The sequence below is a fragment of the Anolis sagrei genome, chromosome 1 (genome assembly GCF_037176765.1).
Source record: "Anolis sagrei isolate rAnoSag1 chromosome 1, rAnoSag1.mat, whole genome shotgun sequence".
NCBI classification, from domain to species: domain Eukaryota; kingdom Metazoa; phylum Chordata; class Lepidosauria; order Squamata; family Dactyloidae; genus Anolis; species Anolis sagrei.
In genome coordinates this window covers 178947219-178974863 of record NC_090021.1, presented here as the reverse complement: position 1 = coordinate 178974863, position 27645 = coordinate 178947219, and the positions used below count along the sequence as shown (strand labels likewise).

At 38.6% G+C, this 27645-nt stretch overlaps 1 protein-coding gene across 8 annotated transcripts in view; it reads right to left on the bottom strand.

Moving 5' to 3' along the window:
• ANKRD44 (ankyrin repeat domain 44) overlaps positions 1-27645 on the bottom strand; it is a 211517-nt gene that overhangs the window by 38170 nt on the left and 145702 nt on the right. For 5 of the 8 annotated variants that reach the window (XM_067470726.1, XM_060780951.2, XM_060780959.2 and 2 more), the window contains exons 7-14: positions 21759-21901; positions 18445-18657; positions 16727-16805; positions 15113-15227; positions 12001-12083; positions 7974-8091; positions 4393-4461; positions 2396-2536 (exon numbers count right to left, since the gene is read on the bottom strand). In XM_067470726.1, the coding sequence (XP_067326827.1) occupies positions 2396-2536; positions 4393-4461; positions 7974-8091; positions 12001-12083; positions 15113-15227; positions 16727-16805; positions 18445-18657; positions 21759-21901 (961 nt within the window). The remainder of the gene's footprint in view (positions 1-2395; positions 2537-4392; positions 4462-7973; positions 8092-12000; positions 12084-15112; positions 15228-16726; positions 16806-18444; positions 18658-21758; positions 21902-27645) is intronic. The other 3 variants (XM_060780968.2, XM_060780987.2, XM_060781005.2) reach the window with 1 other exon arrangement.

The following is a 27645-nucleotide window of genomic DNA, read 5'->3' as shown; positions in this document are numbered from 1 at the left end:
ATGTCTCATTGGAGAGAGCCAACTGAGTATGTCATCCTTCAGTGCCCCACAGAACTCCTCCCTCTAGTTGGGAAGCTTGGATATTTCTACAAATATTAGTGCAGAGGAAGCCAACCACTGAGTAGGCAGAGGGCATTTTTCACTCCTGCAATGTGTCATTCTTTAGATCAATGGGCTGAAGAAAACCAATCAAGATGAACCATATAGGGTGGATCATGGTGTCTCAACATATAAAGAGAAAGCATCTCCTCTCACACCCTTCTTTCAAGAGCTCCACAGGCAAGACATACTGAATGATATAATGCATGACAAGGGGGCACTGTCAGATCTCATCAATCTACACCTAGTAAAGAAATATTTATTAATAGAAGAAAAGACAAGCAAACCCTAGAGGAGCAGGACAGAGATCAAGAAAAAAAAACCAAGTGAGTAAAGAGGAGGAGGAAGAGAAACTGCAACTGTGTCTGACCTGGGACAGGATGGAAGAAGAACCAGAATCTGGAATCTTAACAGAAAAACCTGTTGTATAAATCACATCCTGCCTGGCTGGCATTTGAACGGAAGTTCACCTATTAGTATATGGCCCTTTCCTCCAATTTGAAAGAAATCACTTTTCTACAGTTTCTAAATCTCAACTGACACATTTCATTGCTCTGTAGTTATCATGAAGCATTTTACATATAATCATAAAATAGAACAGTGCACAAGCACAGCACTTTGATGATTCCAGGTGTGTATCTTAAGCAAGTACCTCTGTCAAGGGAGCTGCAGTGAACTATGGATCTCTGTCGTATCTACAAATGGTGCCATACACATCTTTGCGGCTGTTTGCTGTATGAAACAATCCACTGGTCTTATGAAATTCATTTCTCCTCCAAAAATATTTCCTGCCTCCCCATATCAGAGAAACCCATATAACCACCATCAGCCTTAAACGGTTCCGGCCCAACATACCTATCTGACCGCATCTCTACCTACAAACCCACCAGGACTTTGAGATCTTCCGGGGAGGCCCTGCTCTCGATCCTGCCTGCTTCACAAGCACGGCTGGCGGGGACGAGAGATAGGGCCTTCTCGGTGGTGGCTCCTCGGATGTGGAACACCCTTCCCACGGACATTAGATTGTCACCATCTCTAATGATATTCCGCAAGAAATTGAAGACCTGGCTGTTCAAGCAGGCGTTCGAATAATAAGTGCAATGATTGGTAACGAATATAGGAACGGAACAACGGAAGACGAATTTGGATTATGTTGGGACGATGAGACAACGATGAATGGTTTTTGTAGTAATGATGTTAACTTTGTATAGTGTTAGGTGTGAATTGTTTTTATTCTGTGGCTTGAATTTTGCTGTTCCTGTCTGTTGTACACCGCTGTGAGTCGCCCCCGGGCTGAGAACAGCAGTATATAAGTAAAGTAAAGTAAAGTAAATAAATAAATCTGGGTTATCTTCACATATTTTTTGAAATTCATTGTGGAATAACCAGTCCAGACAATACACGAAGTGTTAATTAAGATCCCTTCTACACTGATATATAACCCAGATTATTAAGGCAGATCGTCCACATTATCTGCTTTGAACTGGATTATATGAGTCTACACTGCCATACAATCCAGTTCAAAGCATAAAATCTGGACTCAGACTTGGTTCTGTTAATATTTTAAGGGCCAATATTTTAATGTATTTATTGCTTTTTTTAAATGTATTTTTATTGCTGTTGACTTGTTTATGTGAATTGTTGTGTTCTAACTGTTTCTAATGATCTTCCAATTGTAAGCTGTCCTGAGTTTCCTGAGGACAGGATACAAATGCTCTAAATAAATAAATTAATAAATAAATTTTATATGACAGTGTATAAGGGGCCTTTCATGAATCCCTAATCTTTCCTACAACCCACAGTATCACCTGCACGCTACCCAGCAGGGACTTCGATACATCAGAGCAAGACTTTAAGGATGAAAGCAGGAAGAAGAGCCTTGTGAAGATTGTCCCCTTTTTGAAACAAAAGACTGGGCTAAAGACAAATCCAGATCCATCCTGTTGCAATTAGATTTATGTAATAGCAAGGGACACTATCTACATGAGGAGGCTCTAAATAAATTGCCAAAACAGATCTTGCTGAGATAGTTATGCAGCCATGTAAAAGGCGACCCATACAGAGAGAAGATATGACCAAAAAGTCCCGACCAGGCATACCAACTAACTGAATGGAACTGTGCTACTTAAAATGCAAAAGCCAGACAGAGATTCAAAGTAATTCTAGCAGAGATATGTACATGAAGGGAAAAGGAATACTTTTGGCTCCAGGAGTACTTTCCCTGAAATGAAACCATTGCATGAAGGGAATAGAAATGACACAAGTAGAAAGAAGGAATACAAATGGGCTTGTTTACTTTCTGTCCATGTCGGAGGCAGCAGCATAATGTAAAGCCGTCCGTCCCCAGTCATCTGTTTCATTAATATTGGCCCCCGTGGTCACCAATGTCTCCATACATTGGAAATGACAATTTGCAGCTGCATAGTGCAAAGGTGTCCTGAAAAATAAATAGAACCACATTAGCTTAGACATTACTTGAGTAATGGCATCCATTACATTAACCACTCCTGACAGAAACATTACTGCAGGGAGAGCCCATTTCAGGGTAACAATAGCAGCTATTTAATCAAATGCAGAATATATTCTTGCTCCAACAGTAAAGATTAGAAAAGGACATGTGAGCAATATGAAGAAGGGAAGGAGAAAGGAAGGAAGGAAGGAAGGAAGGAAGGAAGGAAGGAAGGAAGGAAGGAAGGAAGGAAGGAAGGAAGGAGAGAGCAGGGGAAATGGCTGGAGGAATGTAAACAACCAGGTTAGAAGACATAGGGAGAGGAAATGGGGAGTGGGGGAATTAAGTCCAAAAAGAAAGTAAAGAAAAGTGAACAGGAAGGCACTTATCTATCCTGAATACATTCACGGATAGTGAAAATAATAATGTTAAAACATATTAAGGGAATATAGGAGAAGGATTAGTTCCTAGGCTAGAGCTCTAGAACATCCCTGGGAATTGGCTAGGTGCAGATGAAGAATGGATGGAAGATGAGGCAGATGAAAGATAAAGATATTTTAACAAAGCTGAATTCAACATTGAACAAAAGGACAGAGGCCTAGCCATTGCCTACACTAAGACTTATGCAAAACACATCTGACATCCAGAAGCACAAAGAAAGCCAGAAAAAGCATGGCTGTGAGTATACTTAGAATGGAAAAGTAAATGCAAGTAGATGGTATGTTTGGGACAAAATAAAACTAAAAGCCAAGGACCTAGACAGCCATATTTGGAAGGACAAGCTATGTGTTGTTGCTGTTTTGGAAAGAGAAAGAACAAAAATATATTTAATGTAGTTTGCACCTGTGTTTTTTGGCACTACACTTCAGGCAGTAATATTCTACAGGGAATGCTTACTTCCTATTCAGCTCAGAGATGTAAGGAAGGGCTGGGTTACCATTTGCTTCTGAGTTTTACCTCCACCAACTTGGTACTCACATTGTGTGTATGTGCTTTCTAGTTGCCTGTTGGGTGTATGATGACCTCATGAATTTCATAGGGTTTTCTTAGGCATTCTAAGATGTGGTTTTCGCAGTTCTTTTCTCTGAAAGGAGCACCTTGTATTCATTACCAAGTTACAATCCAAGGCCCCTTCTACACTGCCATATAATCCAGATTATCCAAGCAGATAATTCACATTATTCATTTTGATCCGGATTATATGAGACTATACTATTATATAATCCAGTTTAAAGCAGATAATCTGGATTTTATATGGCAGTGTCGAAGGGCCCAAGTATTAACCAGGGTTGACCCTCCATAGCTTTCAAGAGCAGATGGGATTTGGTACCTTTAGGGTATGCCGTCAAACTTTGGCTTGTTCAAAATAATCTGAAATCTCAGGATCATGATACAAAGTTCAGTGAATGCCTATGGTACTGGGCCCTTAGGCTTTGTAGGGGTGATAAGGAAACATAATGTTTATATTCATTTTTACCATATTTATTTACTCTATTGTTATAAGTGTTTTATTTAACTTACTATACAGAGTGCAATCAAGTCTTATCAAACCTTTTTGTTCTGTTTGGTATTGTGATACAGCTTAAGGGCTAATCAATAAAATTTACTATTACTGGGCCCTTAAGCTGCTATGGGATCTGAGAGTGAGATGTTCCTCTAACTTGATAGATTTTGGCAGAAATACTGGAAATAGGAATTAATTCAGTGGATTTCAAAGATGGACCCTTGGCAGCTAAAGTTGGGGTTCTCTCTGTTTGATCTTTTATATTCCTGTACCATGTGGTTGACCATCTTGGCTTGTCAAAAGTTTTGATCGTCATCAGAATGTTTCAAAAGTTACGAACCTTCCATATTTGTCTTTTTTATTAGAATCTGCTCCACTGCTCTGCAAGAGTTTCACACAATCAACATTACTGAAAACACAAGGGAAAGACAAGAAACTCGTGAATAAAAAACACTTACAAAATGCTTCATTGCTAATTGTTTAAGAAATGGATTACAATGTGAAATATGTATCATATGTTTATAAAAACCCCTTCAATATATAGATAGATACACTTGGAACTTTTTTTAGTATTAATCAGAAAGACCAAAACATGGAACTAACAAGTTACAAATCACATGTAGAAAGTCACACTTAACAGTTATACTTTTTCTGTGTACGAAGTAATGACAAATTTATCCTTAATTTGTATGAGCCAAAAGGCTTTGGGAATTTGTTTTTCTATGTTCTTGCTTTTCAGACATTTTTTTCATCCAAATAAGAACTAAAAAGTAGTGATAAAGCAATACATAATGCACTGTGTTACTATATCATATTGTAATTTAGAATTCAAGACACGTTAAGGATGGAATGGATATTCACAACTGAAATAGGTTTAATTTCCATTGCTACCACTTGCTCTATCCAAGATATTCTGCACTACAGAATTGCAAAATATTTTTATTGTGGCACAACATTTATGCAGCCTTGAACTGAAATGGACTGAACTGGCCTTGTTACCATTTAATATACACATGACAGCCATCAATATGAAAAAAACGAGAAAAAAAACCCCAAAATATTTCTATTCCTGTATAAAGTTTAAGCAAACAAAAGCACATTGACACTTGTTGGTTGCATAACCCTCTTTTGCAGATGCTTCACACAAATAAAATGATTACGAAAACCCTGGATACAAATCTCCCAAGGATATTTTGAGAGAAGAATGCCCTTTTAAGGGAAATGAGCTATTATTACATGGTCCATTCAGACCAGACGATTATAAGGATTCTACAACTGAACTATAGCAAAAGATTTTTTTAAAATATACATGTTGCTCAGTAAGATGAAAAATTACAAGCAAAACTCATAACACAAATAATAAATTTGAAATATGAAAACACATTTACAGAATTGGAATGTGCTGCCTGATGAAAAGTGACCCAAAGCAGAAAGATGATGCTAGCCTAGTGTTATGTTGTCAGGATGTCCCGATTGTGCTTCTTGAAAGCTTGTCAAATAGAAGGAACTTCCACTAGGAGACCTGGTTGTACCCGGAGTTGAAGAAAGGGAGGAGCTATCACCAGATTTTCCAGAAACATTGTTTTGGGTGGATTTGAAACATTAAGATGCATCTCCCATCTTGGTTGCCCATCAACTTCTAGGGCTTGAGATGAAGACGGAGCTCCTTAACCCTGCTTCTTCTTAGCCCTATCCAGCATTGTACTGCCATCTGTTTCAATGTACAACTGCTTTCAGCCAAAAAATCCCTATCTTTAGTATTTTATAAAATACAAGAGGAAACTAAGGTTGCTTCTGAGCATTTCTAAAAAAAAACTGAAAACCATCCTTTTGTCATATTTTCTTACTCTGGACATACATAATCCTGTCTGTTTAATCAGAAGCAAGGATCCCATGTCATGGTTGAGTTTGTAGCCTTCTAGGGAACCATATAGTTTTTATGCTAAGAATCATGTGATAAGGCAACCCAGGTAGTAAAACTGAGAGAGAAATGTTTTTCCTCCTATCACTTACTTATTGGGCCCATTTTACCCAGTCTAAATGACAGAAACACGTCTAGGTCAAATCAGTACATTTTCTTGATCAAGAGCTAATTTTGATCTTCTATGACTGCTTTCCATTCTTAGCTTTGTCTCCAGTATTTTATCCAGCCTCCTGCTGGTGTCCTTGTTATCAAATGTGCTATCATCCTTCATTTAGAAGCAGTCACACTCTTCACATGGAACTAAAGCTTTGAGCATTACTATATTTTTTAAAAATCAAGTTGTTATTCCTTTTTCACACGTGTGACTGCCTTCAGAAGCACTACTGGTGGCAACCAGGCTCGTAGCCTGTTGCCTTTCCCCCTCAAGCTTCTTGAACAGAGGGCCAGGTCACAGTCCCTCAAACTGTTGGAGGGCCGGATTATAATTTGAAAAAGCATGAATGAATTCCTATGCACACTGCACATATCTTATTTGTAGTGCAAAAAAACCCACTTAAAAACAATACAATAATTAAAATGAAGAACAATGTAAACCAATATAAACTTATTAGTATTTCAATGGGAAGTGTGGGCCTGCTTTGGCTGATGAGATAGGATTGTTGTTGTGGTTGTGTGCTTTCAAGTCATTTCAGACTTAGGTTGACCCTGAGCAAGGGCCGGGCAAATGACCTTGGAGGGCAGTATCCAGCCCTCGGGCCTTAGTTTGAGGACCCCTGCATTAAGACATTCTTCCCACACAAACAACACTGCAATAAAAGAATGGGGTGCAAGACAAAAACATCACCACTTCCTATTAATTGGAAGTAATCTTTTTGTGTGCTGAAGAACGCCTGTGTTATGGAATTTTTAAAATGAACTAAATCTAGTGAGGGTTTTTTTTAAAAAAAATTGCATTCTTTCATTCATCCTGCCTCTTGGTTGTTGTTGGAGCAGCACCAAAATCCTTTAAGAGCCAGCTCCAACTCTACTTGTGCTTAAAAACAAGTCTTGATAGGCATAAATTCTGGAACAATAAACTGTTATGTCTTATTTTATTGGCTGTTTTTGATTCAAGGGGAATGAACACATTTTCTATTAAAAAAGGAGAGGTTTTTGGGCATTGCTGAACTCTACCTTGGACTAATTTGTTCCTGCTTATCTTTTTACCTTATTGAATTTACCTATTCCTTTAAAGTATTTTTTTTACTTTGCTGTTTTTACTTATCTTCAATAAAAGGATTGTTTTCCTATTCAACGTGTGGTGTTTTAAAGTCAGAGGGTTATTCCTGTCCTGGAATGTAACACTGACATAGAAAATCCAGATTATCTGTTTTGATAATCTGGATTATATGGCAGTGTAGATCTAGGTACATAAGGTACATAGAGAATTGTGGACTTTGTTTTTGGGCATGGCTGAACTCTACCTTGGACTAATTTGTTCCTGCTTATCTTTTTACCTTATTGAATTTACCTATTCCTTTAAAGTATTTTTTTTTACTTTGCTGTTTTTACTTATCTTCAATAAAAGGATTGTTTTCCTATTCAACGTGTGGTGTTTTAAAGTCAGAGGGTTATTCCTGTCCTGGAGTGCAACACTGCCATAGAAAATCCAGATTATCTGTTTTGATAATCTGGATTATATGGCAGTGTAGATCTAGCCTTTGGGCTATGACCAAAATAGGAAAGAAGGCTCGGCTGGGTGAGGAAAACATGGTATGAAGCAGCTGAACAGTTTTAATTGCTCGACCCAAGAAAACAAGCACAATGTGTCCGATAGAGCGATCTATTTTTCCTGAGACGCTGCATGGGTTTTCTGTGTCCCAGAATGAATGCAGCCCCTGTCGAGAAAGCCTTGATGTCATTCTGCCACTCCTTATTTGGAACACATTCTCTTGCGGGGAAACCACAGCACTAAAATTACATGTAAAGACTGCCATTATGATTCCAAAACTACTCACCCGCCCGCAGCCGCGGCGTGGAGGCACGTCCTTCCAAATTTATCTGGGGTGTCTATTTCAAAGCCTGCAGACAGCACGTGCTCATTACTAAACAAGGACACTATGCTATACTTTTGTCCTAGTTAAACCGCAAGAAACATTGCAGAGACAGAAAAATCAGTTAGTCAGAAAAAAAACAACCAAAGAGATAGAGAAAGAGAGGAAAACCAGAATGCAGACACAACGGTAAGTCAGCAAAGAGGTTGCCATGGGGACGGACGGTGCCTGCTCAAGCTTGGCAGCCAAATAAAGGCGCCCGTAAAGAAGGCGAAAGGGATCTATTTTCACATTGGAGTCTTGTGCTGTATGAGTATTTAAATCATGCAGCAGGCATTTATGAGGGAGATTGCAATCGGGAAAAATGACAGACCGGCATGCGGCAGAAAGCTCTGCGAGGAAAACAAGGGAGGCCCAGAGATGGCTTCATACAGGAAACTAACTTTGGATTTTGCACAGGGATGAGGAAGGGAGACTTTCCTCAAAAACACCAAAGCATGTACTGGCAATACAGCCTCGGAGGAGCAAAAATGTTTCTGTATGTTGTCGAAGGCTTTTATGGCTGGAATCACTGGGTTGCTATGAGTTTTCCAGGCTGTATGGCCATGTTCCAGAAGCATTCTCTCCTGATGTTTCACCCACATCTGTGGAAAGCATCCTCAGAGGTTGAGAGGTCTCACAAATACTGAGGATGACTGCCATAGATGTGGGTGAAATGTCAGGAGAGAATGCTTCTGGAACATGGCCATACAGCCTGGAAAACTCACAGCAACTCAGAAATGTTCTTCTCTGATTCCGCTGGTGCCTGACACAAACACAACTATTTCTGTATTGTCAAAGGCTTTCATGGCTGGAATCACTGGGTTGTTGTAGGTTTTTTGGGCTATATGGCCATGGTCTAGAAGCATTCTCTCCTGACATTTTGCCTGCATCTATGGCAAGCATTCATGGCTGGAATCACTGAGTTGTTGTAGGTTTTTTGGGCTATATGGCCATGTTCTAGAAGCATTCTCTCCTGACATTTTGCCTGCATCTATGGCAAGCATTCATGGCTGGAATCACTGGGTTGTTGTAGGTTTTTCGGGCTATATGGCCATGTTCTAGAAGCATTCCCTCCTGACATTTCACCTGCATCTATGGCAAGCATTCATGGCTGGAATCACTGGGTTGTTGTAGGTTTTTCGAGCTATATGGCCATGTTCTAGAAGCATTCTCTCCTGACGTTTCACCTGCATCTATGGCAAGCATCCTCAGAGGTTGTGAGGATGCTTGCCATAGATGTGGGTGAAACATCAGGAGATAATGCTTCTAGAACACGGCCATATAGCCCGAAAAGCCTACAACAACACAACTATTTCTTTTTTTTTCTCCTATCTTTTTTAACAGAGGGAATTTTTAAACATGCTGAATATTTCTTACCAGGAGCTCAAGCTGTGATATAAATTACTTGTTTCTGCCCAAATGTTAGCGACAGCCCTGCCACTGTGAGGAGTGAGTCTGCCACTTCTCACAAAAGATTTTGGGTTCCATGGAAGGGATTCAAATGGTTGGCATTTTCAATTTGCTCTTATTGCATTTTACTGCCATAAATGAGGAGTGGTAGTTGCTTCATGGGTCAAAATAACACGATGTAACAAAAATTGAAAAAAAATATGTTCCTGGTTTGAAAGTGTTATTTCCTGTTTAATTGTGTGGTACTTACTTTGAAAGTAGATATTATACCCCAGAAATGTTGTTGTTGTGGCTGCCACAAACTTATGCTGAATGGGTTGAGACTCAATCAGATATCCATTGAAAAACTAGAGCAAACTGTGCTGCAGAGTGTCCCGCCAAAACAAAGTTTTTGTAGTTGAATTAAAATAGTCCATGTTTTTATGACAGAACCAATTAGGAAATGGCATTTATACACCAGGAACAAAAATCATGTTACATAGTGTTATATACAGAATGAGTTCTGGGGAGCAGACATTTATAGCAACTGTGCCGATGGAGGGATTTTTCTCAAGAACATAGTAGGCAGGTTGCATTTTGGCCTGAAATATTAATGGGATTTTTAAAAAGCTAACCACTAGTTCCATAACTGTTATTTGCATGTGTGCGGATTATGAAAACTGACGATGAAGTCCCAAACCAATGTCCTTCTCTCCAACATTTGTTTGATTTGACAGTGCTTATATACAAGGCCAAGAAAAATGGTTGAATCCATGGCCTCCATATTCAAGTATGTTTGGTATTCCATCATTTATACATAAATATTATTTCTTACTCGATTGAGGGCACAAAAAGTGACAACTACTCCATTCTTTTAAATGTAAAAGGTGATAAAGGTAGCTCAGGAAAACACTGGGCTTTCTATGGCTGGCATGTTTATGGGTACCTATAGCCATTCCATTTGCAGAAGGAGCCATGATGGGCGGATCAGGCATATGGACTCAACAACAACAAGCCAGCATTCTCAGTATTTCTGGTTCATATTTTTGTACATGAATAGAGGCAAGCAAAACATCACCCCAAATAAGCAGACAGAAGAATGATGCTTAGACAGAATTTGTAAGGAAGAGGAAAGAAGAGAGCCAGTGTGGTGTTGTGGTTTCAGTGTTGGACTAGTATTCTGGGAAACCAAGGTTCAAGGTTCTAGAGCAGGGGTCCTCAAACTTTTTAAACAGAGGGCTGGGTCACAGTCCTCAAACTGTTTAAGGGCCAGATTATAATTTGAAAAAATCATGAATGAATTCCTATGCACAGTGCACATATTTCATTTGTAGTGCAAAAAAAAGACACTTAAAACAATACAATAATTAAAATCAAGAACAATTTTAACAATATAAACTTATTAGTATTTCAATGGGAAGTGTGGGCTTGCTTTTGGCTGATGAGATAGGATTGTTGTTGTTGTGTGCTTTCAAGTCATTTCAGACTTAGGTTGTTGTTATGTGCTTTCAAGTCGTTTCAGACTTAGGTTGAGTGAGGGCCGGGTAAATGACCTTGGAGGGCTGTATCTGGCCTCCGGGCCTTATTTTGAGGACCCCTGTTCTAGAAGTTCAAATCCCCACTCAGGCATGAGAATCCACTGGATGATCCCGGGCACATCACACTCTTTCAGCCGGAGAAGATCACAACACCAACCTCCCTCTGAATCGATTTCCTTAAGGGTCGCCATCAATGAGGGCACATTCAGACCAATTCAAAAGTGGCAGATGTTATTCTTGTTCTTTACACTGGATAAGTCCCCTTCTACACTGCCCGGGATCTGATCCCAGATTATCTGCTTTAAATTGGATTATATGAATCTCCACTTCCAGATAATCTGGGATAAGCAGATAATCTGGGATCAGATCCTAAGAAATAAGGGCAGTGTGAAAGGGGCCTAAGATAAATTGGGAAACTAGTATAAAAAATCTCAGGTTGTATTAGGAAGTGGCAGAAAATATTCTGGGACAAACAAAATGTGTCTGGTTCTCCACTGAAATTAGAAAGAACAAATCTGGGGACTTTCTGATATCTTTAATCTGATGGCTGCACCACCATGAACAACGCAAAGCCACACTACAACCACAAATAGGGAGAGAAATGCTGCTTAAGGATTGGACCTTGGGCAACTTTGGTGAACAGGTGAACTGTAAACAGAATTCTAAACCAGAGGGCCAAACCACCACCTCCCTTTCCACCAGAAGGAGCAACCTATAATTAATGTTCAGCTTGCAGGAATTTAAGATCTAAGCATCATTTCCTCTATACACAGGTAAACATTTTTTAAAAGCATTCAGTATGTTTCAAGCAGAAGCACTCCAGATGATAGGGTTTAATGTGCATGCAAGTGGAGATGTATTTGTGGAAATAAGCACACATGCAGCAGTGTCACACATATGAAACAGAACAGGAGGCTTCTGGCGTTTAAGGACACAAACACACAACACAGAGCATCAGGAGGATCAGTTGGCAATTCATTCACAACTTAGCTTGGCATTGCAGTCTCTCTGGACTGACTTACCTGTCGACAGTAACTTCCTACAGCAGTCAGCATGAGCATTTAGTGCTGCCAAGTGCAAAGGGAACATACGGTGGACGCCACATCTGGGGGGGAAAAGCAAAAGAACTGGTAACAAAACAAACTGGGTGTATCTCCTCAATTTTTATGCATACAGGAGTGGCTCAAATATAGACAGGTGCTTTGTATGTTATTATCTCAGAGAAATCTATGTTTATTTCAGAGTAATAAGCCTCCAATGATATTTGCGCTAGTGACAATATGCTACAGCTTGCAGTGAACAATCCACTTATCCATTTACTTGTTTCCTTTCAAACAAGAACATTGTCATATCAACCTCTTGGGTATCTCCTTAATACAAAAACACATGAACATGAAAACTACTAAAACCATTTATCAGTGGTTCTCAACCTGGAGTCCCTAGATGTTTTTGGCTTTCAACTCCCAGAAATCCTAACAGCTGGTAAACTGGCTGGGATTTCTGGGAGTTGTAGGCCAAAAACATCTGGCCTACAGGTTGAAAACCACTGAATTAAACTGAACTCTAAATGTCCACCTAGCTCAATTGTATGATGACTTATACAATTTCTGCCTCTTACAAATAATGTATCATATAATTACAATCTCCAGGAGTGGATAATGTGAAACTGCCATTTTTGTGCCCCCTCCAGGAGTCAAAAGAATTTTGTTTTGCTCCCAAATGGCAAAAATGATCTCTACAAAGTGCAAATGGCATTTCCAGGTGTTTTGAGCCCCTCAAGACCCTGTAAAAGTCAAAATGGATTACTATGGATGTTTTATAATTTTTCCCCATTGAAATATTCCAAAATGCCATGTAAGGACTCAGAAAGGTCAGGAAACATGTCCCATAGATGGGGTTTGGGGGCAAAAAATAACCTTTTTTATAAGAGTAAGTACAGCCCACCAAGTTTTCTTGGAGGTCTGATGTGGCCCTTCAAATCTTACATAGTTGCCCATCTCTCATCTATAGCCTTCAAACGATCCCTCTTGAACAATGTGCTGTCTCTTCTGCCATATAGAGTCCGACTGCTGACCCAGATTTCATCTATTTATTCCATCATCCCTCTACATCTATCTTTTTTCTCAATTAATGGTCTTTTCGTTTTACTTCCTGCCAATTCCACCACAAATAAGTAAATAAATCTGCTACTGGAAGATCAAAATATGATCCTGAGAAATGGCAACTCAGGATTTTCATTCCAGGTCACAGGCAGGTAATTTCCTTTTATTATAGATATCTACGGTCTTCTCACTCCACTGGGCATTTCAGCCACTGGCAGAGGTGTTTTATTTGATCAATGTGCAGGTCACTGAAGCGTGTAATGGAAATTTGGCGTGGATAGCTCAAGATTGCTGGACCTTTTTTTCCTCCCTTTCCCTAAAGAACTGAGAAAATGAATAGATTGAAACTTATGGAGAAGCAAGCAAAAAAAGATTTTTTCAAATGGGTTGTATTCAATGGTTCTCAACCTATGGGTCCCCAGGTGTTTTGGCTTACAACTCCCAGAAATCCCAGCCAGTTTTCCAGCTGTTAGGATTTCTGGGAGTTGAAGGCCAAAACATCTGGGGACCTACAGGTTGAGAACCACTGCTCTAATTGTATACATAGCCAGTATTTAAAGACATTATTTCTGATTTTTCTCTAGGAGGTAAAACAGAAGGAAGTTCTTAGGTTGCAGTTAAGGTATAAATACATGTACTGTGTACAATTGGGGAAAAATGAAATACAACATTTTAGTCTCACCCACTGGGGAGAAGACATTTCAGCTTGTATTGTTTTGTCATACCATAACTCTGCAAACCGGGGTTGGCAAAGTGGGGTCTGGGATAGTATGAGTTTTTCCAAAGATACATTTTGTAGTCCCCCACAACACCAAAATCCTCTGAACATCTTCCCCCTACTCCAAAAGTGAGTGAAGCAATGCTCTCAGTGCAACAATCTGCTTTTTAAATAATCTGCGAGCCCTCTCTATGCAGATCAACATTTTAAAAAAATTACTTCTTTTTAAGAACTGAAAGTAAATTTCCAGATAATTTTGGTTTTAGATGGTTCTTTTTGTTTTTGTTTTACAATAGTTGTCCCTTCCAACTTATTTGGTATTGACATGAGTTAAGTGCCTTTAACCAAAACTAATATAATAATTAATTTTTGTGTGTGTGTCAGGAGCGACTTGAGAAACTGCAAGTCACTTCTGGTGTGAGAGAATTGGCTGTCTGTAAGGACATTGCCCAGGGGACGCCCGGATGTTTTTGATGTTTTATCATCCTTGTGGGAGGCATCTCTCATGTCCCCGCATGAGGAGATGGAGCTGATAGAGGGAGCTCATCCACGCTCTCCCCGGATTTGAACCTCTGACCTGTCGGTCTTCAGTCCTGCCAGCACAAGAGTTTAACCTACAGTGCCACCGGGGGCTCCACAATACACTACTACTACTACTACTAATAATAATAATAATAATAATAATAATAAACTGTATTTATATTTTGCCCTATATCCCAAAAGAGAGTCAGGTACTAAGTATATCAGCCATAGAATCCATGCTTCATGTAATACACTTATTTGCTCACACATTCCTTAACAATTATACTATGTAACATGATTTTTGTTCCTGGGTTATAAATGTCATTTTCTAATTGGTTCTATCATAAAACATGGGTAAAGTGTATTAAACTGTAAAAACTTTGTTTTTGCGTGACATCCTGCAGCACATTTTGCTATAGTTTTTCAATGAATAATATCTCATTGAGCCTCAACTAATTCAATCAAGTTTGTGCCAGCCACAAAAACAAAGTTTCTGGAGTATAACAACTACTTTCAAATTAAGTACTACATAATTAAACAGTAAAATAACACTTTCAAACCAGAAACATATTTTTTTCAAATTTTGTTACATAGCGTACTGAATTGACAAAAAAGTACACTATTAAACATTCCTCATTTCTATTATGCATATACGACGACTGGCAGGGAGCTCTGGCATGGGCTGGTCCATGAGGTCACAAAGAGTCGGAACCAACTAAACAAATAAACAACAAAACAACAACATTATGCATATAATTTGCACCTATGCACAATATTTCTTTTGAAACCTACTTGGTAGCATCAGCTCCACTGGTGATTAGGGTGTTAATCAAAAGCTCATGTCCATATCTTGCAGCCACATGAAGAGGTGTGTTGCCATCCTTATCAACACTGTCAATTTCTCCTCCTGAAAATTAAGTGTGCCAAAATTTTTACATCATTTGCAATTAATCTGGTTTATTTATTTGTTTGTGTATTTTAAGGCATGTGCTTATCATCCTCTGACCCACTAGGGTTCTCAAAGACAGACCACTTACAATACCAGCATTGGCAAGAAAGGAGTGTATGCAATTAACTTTTCATCATTCACAATTCAAACAATCTTTGAGGCACAACGTAAGTGTAAAAGCAAATCATTAACTGTGCATTATCTGAATTGCTACAGCAAAAGTACACAAACTCATAAAGGCTTTCTTGATAGTGCTCCAAAACCCACAGTTGGAAAACTACTTGGTTTTCATAATTTCCCCTCACTCTTAAAATGGCGCTAAGAGGGGATCATGGTGAAGGTGTTTAAAATTACACTGGTCTAATGAAGGGAAGTTATTTATTTATTTATTTATTTCGAATACTTTTACTCTGCCCTTCTCAATCCCTGGGGGGACTCAGGGCAGCTTCCAATTGGCAACAATTTGATGCCACACAATAAAATACAAAACACCAATAATTACAATAGTTAAAAGCATAAAAACAATGAAACAATATACTTACTGTCTACCAAATCATTACCAGTCTGGTGGCCATTATCTAGCCGTATGCTATGATTGAGTACTCCATTAAGCTTATCCATAATCCATTTCCAAGCCATTCTCAATATTGTCAATTGTCCTTTCCAACTAATTGCCCGAAGGTCCCACATCCACATTTTTACGTTCTTCCTAAAGGTGAGGAGGGATGATGATGACCTAATTTCCCCGGGGAGTGAATTCCACAGGCGGGGGGCCACCACTGAGAAGGCGCTATCCCTCGTCCCTACCAAAAGTGTTTGAGACAGGCAGGGCCGAGAGTAAGGCCTCCCCAGAAGATCATAAGCTCCGAGGTGGGACGTAGAAAGAGATACGTTCGGACAGGTACACTGGACCAGAGTCGTGTAGGGTTTTATAGGTCAAAACTAGCACTTTGAATTGTGCTCGGAATTGGATCATGGCAAAGTGGTTTATAACTACACTGGTATAATGGGGAAAAGTTGAAGTACAATACTGACACTGACCCATGGATAATCCAATGCAGGGTCAATTTTGTTTGCTGCTATTCTTAAGACTTATCTGTGCATGTATACAGGACTTGTGACTTTAATATGTTACTCCATCAGTGAATCTGAGGAACTGAAATCCACAACAGCTCATATTAAAGAAAAAACAGTCTCGAAGTTGCTTCTAAATTCCTTCCTCTGTTTTCAAAAGTACAATCTGGAAGGACCAAGGGCAACAAAAACAGCATGTAGGGGGGAATATAATTAGCTGATCCCTGGCTTACATGAAGGGGGGAAATGAAATCTGCTGATATGGTCCAGTGCATGACTGACTGTAATCCAGCCAAATCCACACCACCCTCACAATTACAGTTTCCAGTCTCTGTCAAAGAGAATACATTAAAATTGTAGAGTATTAGAAAGAACCGTCTTACCATTCTGGATGAGGGTTTGAGACCGAGTGAATCTCCCATGCACAGCTGTCATATGCAGTGGACTCTTCCCATCTTTACTCTGTCACAAACAGAAGAGGCAAAATAACATAATGATCACGTCTACTTTGCCTTTTGATGAGTATATAGAGTTGATGCTTTGTCCTAAATTCATAAATTAACAGTTCTCCCCCTCATTCCTTCCAATAGATATATGACTGCTGCTTCAACAGATCTCTGAGGTCAGGCATCAGATGAGGGGTTTTCCAACAAAAGAGAGCTTCTGCTGCCAGAAGAAGCTTAATTTTTGTACTTAATCCCCTACAGTTAGCACACATATGTGTCAAGATCACACTGCCCTAAAATTCAGGGTGGGAGAAGAAATTCAAGTCATCATACCTAGAAGACTGCTCATGTCTCAGTCAAGTTCATGTTTAAGTCAAGGCCACACTTGTAATAATAAAATAATAATTATAGATAGAATGATATAGTTTTGGCAGAAGCAATTGTGTAAAGAAATTTAAACAGCCTTTCCTTCCATCTCAATAATATGAATTTGCAAAATGTTTTCAAGAGAGGTGCAAAACAATGGACAAAAATAAAAAAAGATGAATATATGTTCTGTGACTTGAAGATCTCTCATTTATAGGGGCACAGTAAGTCGAAGTCAACTTGACAGCAGTTGACAACTTCTCAAATTTTGTAGTTTTCCAATGAATCTCATAACCATCCTGCAAAATTGAACTGAGGTGTAAGTTAACAGCAGGCTGTAGCTGCAGTGACTACCAAGAGGGAAATCTGATGCATATCCTGTTCGCAATACAAGGAGAAGGTACCAGCCCATTCCTAGAAAATGTCAGACATGCCAGAATACCTGATACTATTTGCTGGTTCTATATTATCACAGTATCTATAACATGTGAGAGCAGAGAAGAGCAAACCACAGACTATTTACTACAATGCAGCCTGAGCTGCATGCACAATGGAGGACCTTCTCACAGCGACACCAGAGGCACTCCAAGTAACCAGCTTCTGGTCAAAGGAAATCTAGTATAATGCCAAGTTTTTAACCTTGTCTGTGTTTTTGTAAAATACATGATAACTGTGCCCTCAATCCGCTTCTGACATGATAAATAAATAAATCACAATACCAAGAAGAAGCTATCTGTTTGTTCTACTCTTGATAATAGCTGGTCACCTTCATAGACTGAAAAGACCAATACACATCACTTGGTCTCTTTTCTCAATCCTGACTTCATTATATTGTAGACAATAGGTTTCATCATTTGACAGTTATCAAAACAAGCCAACTGATACCATTTTGCCTCATTGTATAGTGACTGGTTGACTGTCTACAGATGGAAACTCTAGCTCGTCTGCTCCATTAAATCAATTACTACTTAGTTGTAGTGTAACATGATCCACTCCAAAGGATTTTCAGGAAGAGAAACAAGGTGATTCTTTCAGGCACTTTTCTTTCCTTGGAATCATTCAGCCAAGACCCATACTCAAATACAAAGCACAGCCCCTACACTTGTGTTTATCCCTGCTTCCATTTACGTGCAGTTTGCAGGGATATTAAATAGAAACAGAAATCATGTTCAGGCAATCAAACTGAGTGGTATAAGTCACCCTGAGTCCCCCTTCGGGGATAGGGAAAGGTGAGGTACAAATATTTGAAATAAATAAATAATAAATAAATATAAAACTGATAGCACTACCTGAATGTTAACATCTGCCCCATTATTCACTAGCAGTTCAAGGCAAAGAGCTCCATGGGTAGAGGCAGCGGCAAAATGCAGGGGAGTGAATCCGCTGTTATTAGGTTGGTTGACGTTAGCGCCATAGTCAATTAGCTCATTAGCCACAGAATCCTGCCCATTATAACAAGCGATATGAAGTGCAGTATTTCCATAGACGTTCATTTCATCAATCTGCAATGAAACAAGACCATTTAATGAAATTACAGACACCGGTTCATTAGTCTTGTCAAACCCAGTACTGACTGCATGTTGACACAGCTGGAGAATTGCACGATGGTGCTTGCTACTGTATGAATGGAGATTTCATTGACAAAAACATGTCGCAATAAACAGCAAGGTACCATATTCCATCTGATCATGGGAACAAAGTGGGGTCAGTCCCCATTAGTACTTTGGTGGGATCAAAAAATCTCAGGTGCTGTAGGGTATGTTTCAGAAGAAAGAATTAGGAAAACTACCCCAGAGGATTTTTTGCTTAAGTAAACACTAGAGCAGGGGTCCTCAAACTTTTTAAACAGGGGGCCAGGTCACAGTCCCTCAAACTGTTGTAGGGCCAGATTATATTTTTTTTAAAAAATGAATGAATTCCTATGCATATGGCACATATCTTATTTGTAGTGCAAAAGACACTTAAAAACAATACAATAATTAAAATGAAGAACATTTTTTACAAATATAAACTTATTAGTATTTCAATGGGAAGTGTGAGCCTACTTTTGGCTGATGAGATAGGATTCTTGTTGTTATTGTGTGGTTTCAAGTCATTTCAGACTTCGGATGACCCTGAGTGAGGGCCGGGTAAATGACCTTGGAGGGCCGCATCCGGCCCCCGGGCCTTAGTTTGAGGACCCCTGCACTAGAGTCACCATAAATTGTCAGGGAATTTGAAGGCACACCCACATAGTGTCTCTTTCAGCTATCAATGAAAAAAGCATTGTGCAATTCTTCCATATTTTTCATCTTAGCTTTCTGGGTTTTTTTTTGGGGGGGGGGCAGACAGAATAAATAGAGGGAATATTACCAATAGAAGTGACTACTCTCTGGACCTCCTATAAGAGTCTATGGCACAATTAAAGTCTTGCTCAGAAGCATAACAGAAACATTAAATAAAACTTCAGCATACACGGTAGATCATGCATAGTCTAAACAGGTAGTTAATCCCAAAATAATAATAACAATAACAATAATAATATTTATTTATTTATATTCCACTTTATCAAGTGGCTTGACATAAAAGCATTATTCAGATGCATCTAGCATTGCACTTGTCCTGCTTTTAAGTGGCCTTATCAGTTTATGAATCTGCTGTGCTCTTTCTCCGCTGAACAAATTGGGTCTTTGGACCGTAATAAAATTGATTGATTGAGTATACAATTTAAAATATACAAATATGCAAACATTAAAACAGAATTAAACACAAACAGCACTAAAACATTTCAGAGTTAAACTCCATCAAAATATATTCAAAGTTAAAAATGGCAGGATGGAGTGTCGTCGTCCCCATCCCCCCCGCTCAGTCCATGAGCAGCTGGCAACACAGATATTTCCCTTTAGGGTTGTGTACATTCATATTTATGCATTTACTTATAAATGAAACTATGGAATACCCAAAAAGGACATTATTTGTGCTGCTTATACTTCTAATTTTGAGTTGCCTTTTATTGCTTTTCCACAATGAAGAACAGAATGACAACAGAAAAACTTCCCAAACAAGAAGTGAACGAAACTTCAATCAGAACTGAGCTTTCTTGTAAGTATCTTTGATTATGCATTCTTTGAATGCATTCTTTCAGAAATGCATGTAATTCTTTGGTGGGTTCAGATTTCTGCCATTTGTATTGCCATAGAGATTATTGCATATACTCGAGTATAAACTGAGTTTTTCAGTCCTTTTTTAGGCTAAAAAAGCCCCCTCTCAGCTTATACTGAAGTCAAAGTTATTTACTATTTTACTCTGTTGTTGTTGTTTTGTTGTTGTTCTCTATTTATTATTATTACATTTATTATTTTACTCTATTTATTATTTTTCTTACATTTTTATTTTACTCTGTTTATTACTATTGTTACATTTATTACTTTATTCTATTATTACATTTATTATTTTACGCTATTGTTACTGTTAGTATATTTCCATTATTTTACCCTATTATTATTTTTTATGACAGTTATTATTTTACTCTCTTTATTATTAATGGAAGGATATATAAGCACCTTTACATTGAAGAAGATGTAAAGGTTTAATCAGACTTGGTCAGCTTTATTTTAAATTACAGCTTTATGTCAATATTCAAAACCTACTGATGCCTCAATTCATGTAATTTTATTGGCATCTATTTTTATTTTGAAATTCACCAGTAGATGCTGCATTTCCCAACTTCGGCTTATACTTGAGTCAATATGTTTTTCCAGGCGTTTTTTTGTGGTAAAATTATGTGCCTTGGCTTATATTAGGGTCGGCTTATACTCTGTTATATACGGTAAATGTAAATGGCATTTCCTTAAAATTGTCTAGTACCATGTCACATGTAACAATGTTTATGCTGGGTATCAGCTTTTTAACCGAGGTTTCCAATTGTAAGACCTTTCAAGACCTTTCCACGCTGAGCAATATCTTGTATGACCTCAAATTGCATCAAGTTTACTTCTTTTTCAATAAAATGTCAGAATCATCAGATAATCATTTGGCTTTATTTTGTTTACATTTGGAAACCAGAGGTTTCTACATCTTGCCTCCACAGTCTACGTTAAAAGATTTTTAGTGCATAGCTGAAATGGGTATCCATTGAGCCACCTATAAAAATGATGAAGTGCTGCCCAATGAAGGCTAACTTGTAGTGAAACACATCTGGAGGGCACTAGGTTAGGAAAAACTGCTTACACAATATCAAAAATGTCTGCCTACCATTCATCCTCACTTTCGAAAAATACAACCAGTCTATATCAAGGTTTTAACAGCATGAAATTTTATATTCTCATGGTTATTTGAAGCATGATGGGGAAAAAGATGTCAAAATAATCACGCCTAAACCTGTCAGTCTCAACAGTTATGGTGTATTAGTGTCATGACCAAGAAGGATGAGCAAATCCACAATCCATACGACAAAAAATGGGTTCTCTTCATAAACCTTGTCAATGAGAGAATAAATTTTAGAAGGCACTGAAAATTTAATTTCATAGCGGAATGAAAGTCCCAGTAGTGAGGAATTATACCTATTAAATTACAGCATTCAGTTCTCACTGGGCTATTAAAGATAATATTAATTGCTTCTTACCTCCACGCCAAGATTGAGGAGGTGTTTCACTACATTGATCTGCCCATTGGATGCTGCAGCGTGAAGAGGAGTGTAACCCTTTTTATCCTTACATGTCACTTCAGCGCCATGGCTGATCAGCAAAGAAACAACGTCCAAGTGGCCTTAGAAAAGAAGGGAAGAAAAAAAGGAGAACGTTAATTAGATATTCCTGTGGTGATATTTTTCTTAAACAAGTGCCTTCTCACCAGCATGTCTTGCACTTCAAAATGGTTCACATTTTTGCAGACAAGTTTCAGACAAATGGTTTTAAAAGTAACAAAGGTTATGTTGTCTAGTGCGCTGCTTCATAACCAGGGGTTCAAACCCCAAAAGGGATCCCTTAGCTCAATGATGCGGAAAAATTGGCAACAGTAAAAGCTTCCTGAAGGCCATTGAGTGGCTGCTTTAGACATTTACATGAATCTGTTAGGAACAACATGCGGTGTTTACAGTGGACTCTGCAGAAAATGCTTCAGCTGTACTTCATAAAAAGGCTTGTCTAGCAAGCCTTGAAAATGCTTATTTTGATCAGTAAATGTTTGTGTATTTGTACCTATTTTATATACCTATATACTGAGAAGCATGTAAACATTTTTCAGATGGAAAGGAGTCATGAGTGGAAAAGGTTAAAGCTCTGGTCTAATGCACACTGAGCCTCCATCTTGACTATCCATTAGCTGTTGCCAAATGGTTTGAAATTATGCAACTTCCACCTCCTGTTTATGAGGAACCAAAAATGAAATGAATGTATACATATTATAAAAATGTGGATAGAGTGATATGGTTGTCTCTCTGACAAATGTTGATAGGCAAAAGCAAGGTTAGAGAACTGGATACTAAACTATCCTCAGCACCATCACCTTGTCACAGGTAAATGGCTTATTCCCGTCACATATTTTGTAGGTGTATAATGAGAGTGTTTGAGGATCAGGACATCTGTATGGATACCAAGGTGCTTGTTTATAAAGCTATTGTCCTCCCAACCCTGTTATATGCCTGCGAAACGTGGGCTATCTACAGACGTCACATGCAACTTCTGGAACGATTCCATCAGTATTGCCTCCAAAATATCCTGCAAATCTCATGGGAAGACAGGCGAACAAATGTCAGTGTGCTGGAAGAAGCAAAGACCACCAGCATTGAAGCAACGTTCCTACACAATCAATTCTGCTGGACTGGTCACGTTGTCCAAATGTCCGATCACCATCTCCCAAAGCAGTTACTCTACTCGCGACTCAAGAATGGAAAATTGAATGTTGGTGAGCAGGAAAAGAGATTTAAAGATGGGCTTAAAGCTAATCTAAAAACTGTGGCATAGACACTGAGAACTAGGAAGCCCTGGCCCTTGAGTGTTCTAACTGGAGGTCAGCTGTGACCAGCAATGCTGTAGAATTTGAAGAGGCACGAATGAAAGGTGAAAAGGAGAAACGTGTCAAGAGGAAGGCGTGTCAATCCAACCCTGACCAGGACCGCCTTCCATCTGGAAACCAATGTCCTCAATGTGGAAGAATATGTGGGCCAAGAATAGGGTTCCACAGACACCTACGTATCCACAGCCAAGACACAACTCTTGCAAGGCCATCATACTCAGACAATGAGGGATTACCTAAGTAAGGTGTATAATATAAAATTTAAGTTGTGAATTTTAATCAGCACTTTATCAATGGATTCCAACTTGTATTTTAATTCTATGTATTTTGCTGTATATCTTTTAATAGTGTTTTATGATGTTGCATCCCACCTTGAGTCACAGGCGGGTAATAAATTCATTATTATCACCACCACCATCATCATCATCATCATCATCATCATCATCATCATCAGTGTTGTAGGCTCTATTTCAGAGGACATCCACCCCACAATGTTCCTTGCCCAAGAAAACCCTATTTAATTAATAAGGTCAACATAAGTTGACAGGTAACTTGAAGGCACGTAAATGTAACATGAAAGTAAAAGAGAAATACTGCCGTGGGAGATTACACCTGAAGGAATGTAGCACTGGCCTAAAGGAATTTGAAACAGAATTAAGAGATGATTAAATACTGAAGTGGTTTTAAAAAGAGGAGCAAAGCACACAGGGAAGAATTACTCAAATCTAGCATTAAAGAGGGCCTTTCAAGGAATTTATTTTGAAAAAAAGTAATATAAGTAGTAATACACTGAATTCTACTTTTGGCTATGGTTCGTTTGATATTTTTGAAGGCAATTCAAATTCAAAAATCCGTTCATTTAGGCAAAGAAACATACACAGATGGTTATAATAAACTGTGTCTTTTCAGTTTCAGTCTCTCCTCATGTAACCACAGAGCACAGATATCTCACTAATTCGCCATTTCTTTTTCCATGATGCAAAAATCTATTTACGAAATGATTTCTAAACATGAAGCCTTGATCAAAACATCTTCTCTTCTACTAAATATCTCTAAAGAAACAGCAAAATAATCCAGGTAATAACTATAAAATTGGTGTCATATTGCCTTAAACTGAAAGTAAATATATGAAAGGACTTTGAATTGGTGATACTTTCATTCTGTTTTACAGTACACAAGTGCAAATTTTGTTTTGATTTCATTTGAGAACTATGCTATTATTAATTGCAGCGAAAAGCTGATCAGCATCCAAGTCTTCCACTATTCTAAAATTAGCAGCATTTTAAAAAAGGCTTTTCAAAGATATGAATCACTGCTCTGCCTGTTACACTGACAGATCTGTATATGTTCAACTGTCCCCTGACCTTGTTCCCAGCCCAGCATACTAATATCCTGCCCGAATAATTGAATGCCACTTTGTGTTTCAATCAAAGAGAGAAAAGCAAGATATTATTATTATTATTATTATTATTATTATTATTATTATAATAAACACAACAAGATGAGTCCACAGCAGACAAGATCACTCTGCTGGCTGTTGTAATGGATCACACGTTGGACACTTCCCAAGTGTCTAGGACTGTGTGATGTATCGGCGAACAATGCGTGCAGATCCCAGTAAGGTGGCCTTTTGCAGCTGGCAGATGGTAATTTTGTCAGTGCCAATTGTGTTTAAGTGCAGGCCAAGGTCTTTAGGCACTGCACCCAGTGTGCCAATCATCACTGGGACCACCTTGACTGGTTTGTGCCAGAGTTTTTGCAGTTTGATTTTTAAATCCTCATATCGTGTCAGCTTTTCCAGTTGTTTCTCTTCAATCCTGCTGTCACCTGAGATTGCAACATTGACAATCTATACTATTATTATTATTATTATTATTATTATGCATTTTCAAAAATATGAGGTGACTTTTCTCTGGAATACCCTAGAGCAGAGCTTTCCAAAATGTATGTCACGGCACATTAGTTTGTAGGCTGCAGTGTGTAGGTGTGGTGCATGAACATAACAAGAAACCTCTGAGTCTATGTGAAATAAGCAATAAGTTGTGTGTGTGTGTGCATGTGTGTGAGAGAGAATGATTTTCATGAGATACATTTGACCCCATACATTTTGTTGTTATTACAAGTTATGTGTGTGTGTATCTCATAAGATGTTGTTTGAACTTCCAGTTTGCTATTAAAATTGAATTACAGCCTCTCGAAATTATGCATGTATAAAAAGTGTGTCACCAACATGAAACGTAGGGAAAGCTCTGCCCTAGAAATAATGGGGGCAGGGGGTTGTCTGGATGATTTTTGCTCCACTTTTTAATCAAAAATCACTTCCTTTCAGGCTTAGAATTTAAAAGAAACTAAGGATTGCAGTCGCAAAGACATGACACCAAAAGGAAAAGAAGTGGGCGGGAAGTTGAGCATTAGCTCTTCAGGTTAATCTACATTGGTCCAGTCCAGAGAAGAAAATGCTCTACCAGAGAAATGTCACCAGAGGCGATTACACAGACCATCCCAATCCACAGAAAAATGGAAATAATTTGATAATGATTTGTTAACAACCGCAAAGCTATTAACAGCAAAAAAATCAGTCCAGGCACACTGAAACCATATCAGTCCAGCTGACCATCATTATATCATCCAAGTCACACCACTTCCAGATGCCTGCAAAGCTCTGGGGGAGCTCTTAATTATTGCAAGTGCTTCTGCTGACACAAACAGAAGTATCTACATAACCAGGACAATTCACTTCCTTCTTCCCAGTTTTGCATGCACTTCTGCTGATGTCACTACAATGGTTAGAAGATATCACAATGCTCTACAAGAGTCTGGGAATAGCAATAATGGCAACATGGAGTCAATCCATTCTCTTTCCTTTACACTGATAAAGGGGATGGCAGTGGTGGCCCATGTGGAGAGAGGAAATATTTGAATCAGACCTGATCCTGCAATCCACACTATGTTGAAGCTGCAGTGGATTGGGATGGTCTGTGCTCAGGAGTTTAAGGAGCTCATCACATTAATGGTGGGATTTGCCATACATTGTCACCCAGCAGGGGGCGTGGGGAACCCGTCGCCCCATACCCGCATCAATCGGCTTCCCCCTTACCCTATTCCATGGGAAGCCTCCCATGTTGGTGCCCCAGCAGCTTACAGCACTTCCTCTTCACTTGCGTCACAGAGCCCTGCGAGAAGTTGTGGAATGAAACCCAGTGGGCTTCGTGTCGCAAATGAAGAAAGAGCATCATACGACGGGCAATTCTGCCTGTCTGAGGGGGCAGTAATATAAAATCTGTAGCATGCCCTGATTCTTCTTAACATGCACTAAAATGATGAAACTGATGTGAGGAAGAATTGGGAACAAAAATAGGAGAAAGAAATTGGGAAAGATTATGGAGAGCAAGACATCTCAAGAATTTATCAATCAGAATTAAAGAAAATAACTACAAGATGATATGGAAATGGTGCTTGACCCCAATAAAAATACATAATATGGATAAGAGATGTTTGAAAAAATGTTGGGATAGGTTGCCAAAAATTGGAATGTAGATTCCCATGTGGTGGCAAAGTAAATATGTACAGAGGTTCTGGGGAAAAGTTATAATAGAGATAGAAAGCATTATGAAAAAAAAAATTAACAGAGATCCAGTGACCATATTGTTATCTTTATATAATTCAGATGACTGGAAAGAAAATGAAAATAATTTGGTAACAATGTTGTTAACGGCAGCAAGGCTAAAAATTGGAAAGGAGGGGTAGAAATTAAGATAGAAGAATGGTATAAGGAAATATGGAAATTAGCAATAAATGATTAGAGTGTTAAGATCAGCTGAAAAGATCCTGCTCTCAGTCCCGCCGCTGTCACAGGTACAATTGCTGGGCATGACAGACAGGGCCTTCTCAGTGGTGGCCCCTCAGCTGTGGAACTCCCTCCCCAGTGAGATTAGAGTGGCTCCCTCCTGGTGTTTAGAAAACAACTAAAAACTTGGTTATGCAAACAATCATTCGGTGAGTGACAACACTAGCGTAGCAACTGGATGACAACTTCAGGATTGGTGTAATGTCAAAATGTTTTCATGTTCATGTTTGATGTTTTATAGCTTTAATGGTGTAATTTATAGTTACATGTTATTACTTTAGATGTGTGATGTATTGTTTTCATTATATATGAGGCTTTGAATATTTGCCATTGATTTGATATGAACCCCATCCCCCACCCCAGGGGTAAGAAAAGCGGTATATAAATGCAATAAATAAATAAATGAACATTTAATTTTAAGGTAAAAAAAGGCCTAAAGAAAAATAATGATTTTGAAAGCATGTGGAAAAGAATTATTGAAAGAAACACTGAGAAAAGAAGATGGGAAGCAACCCTCACCAGAAGAAATGAAGTTTTGGTGGGACTACAAAGAAAGAAAGGATTCCAGAGATGGTGAGCACAACAGGGATCACAATGGGGGAAATGAGAAGAAATAAAAATAAGAATTACAGATTATATTTTATAATGA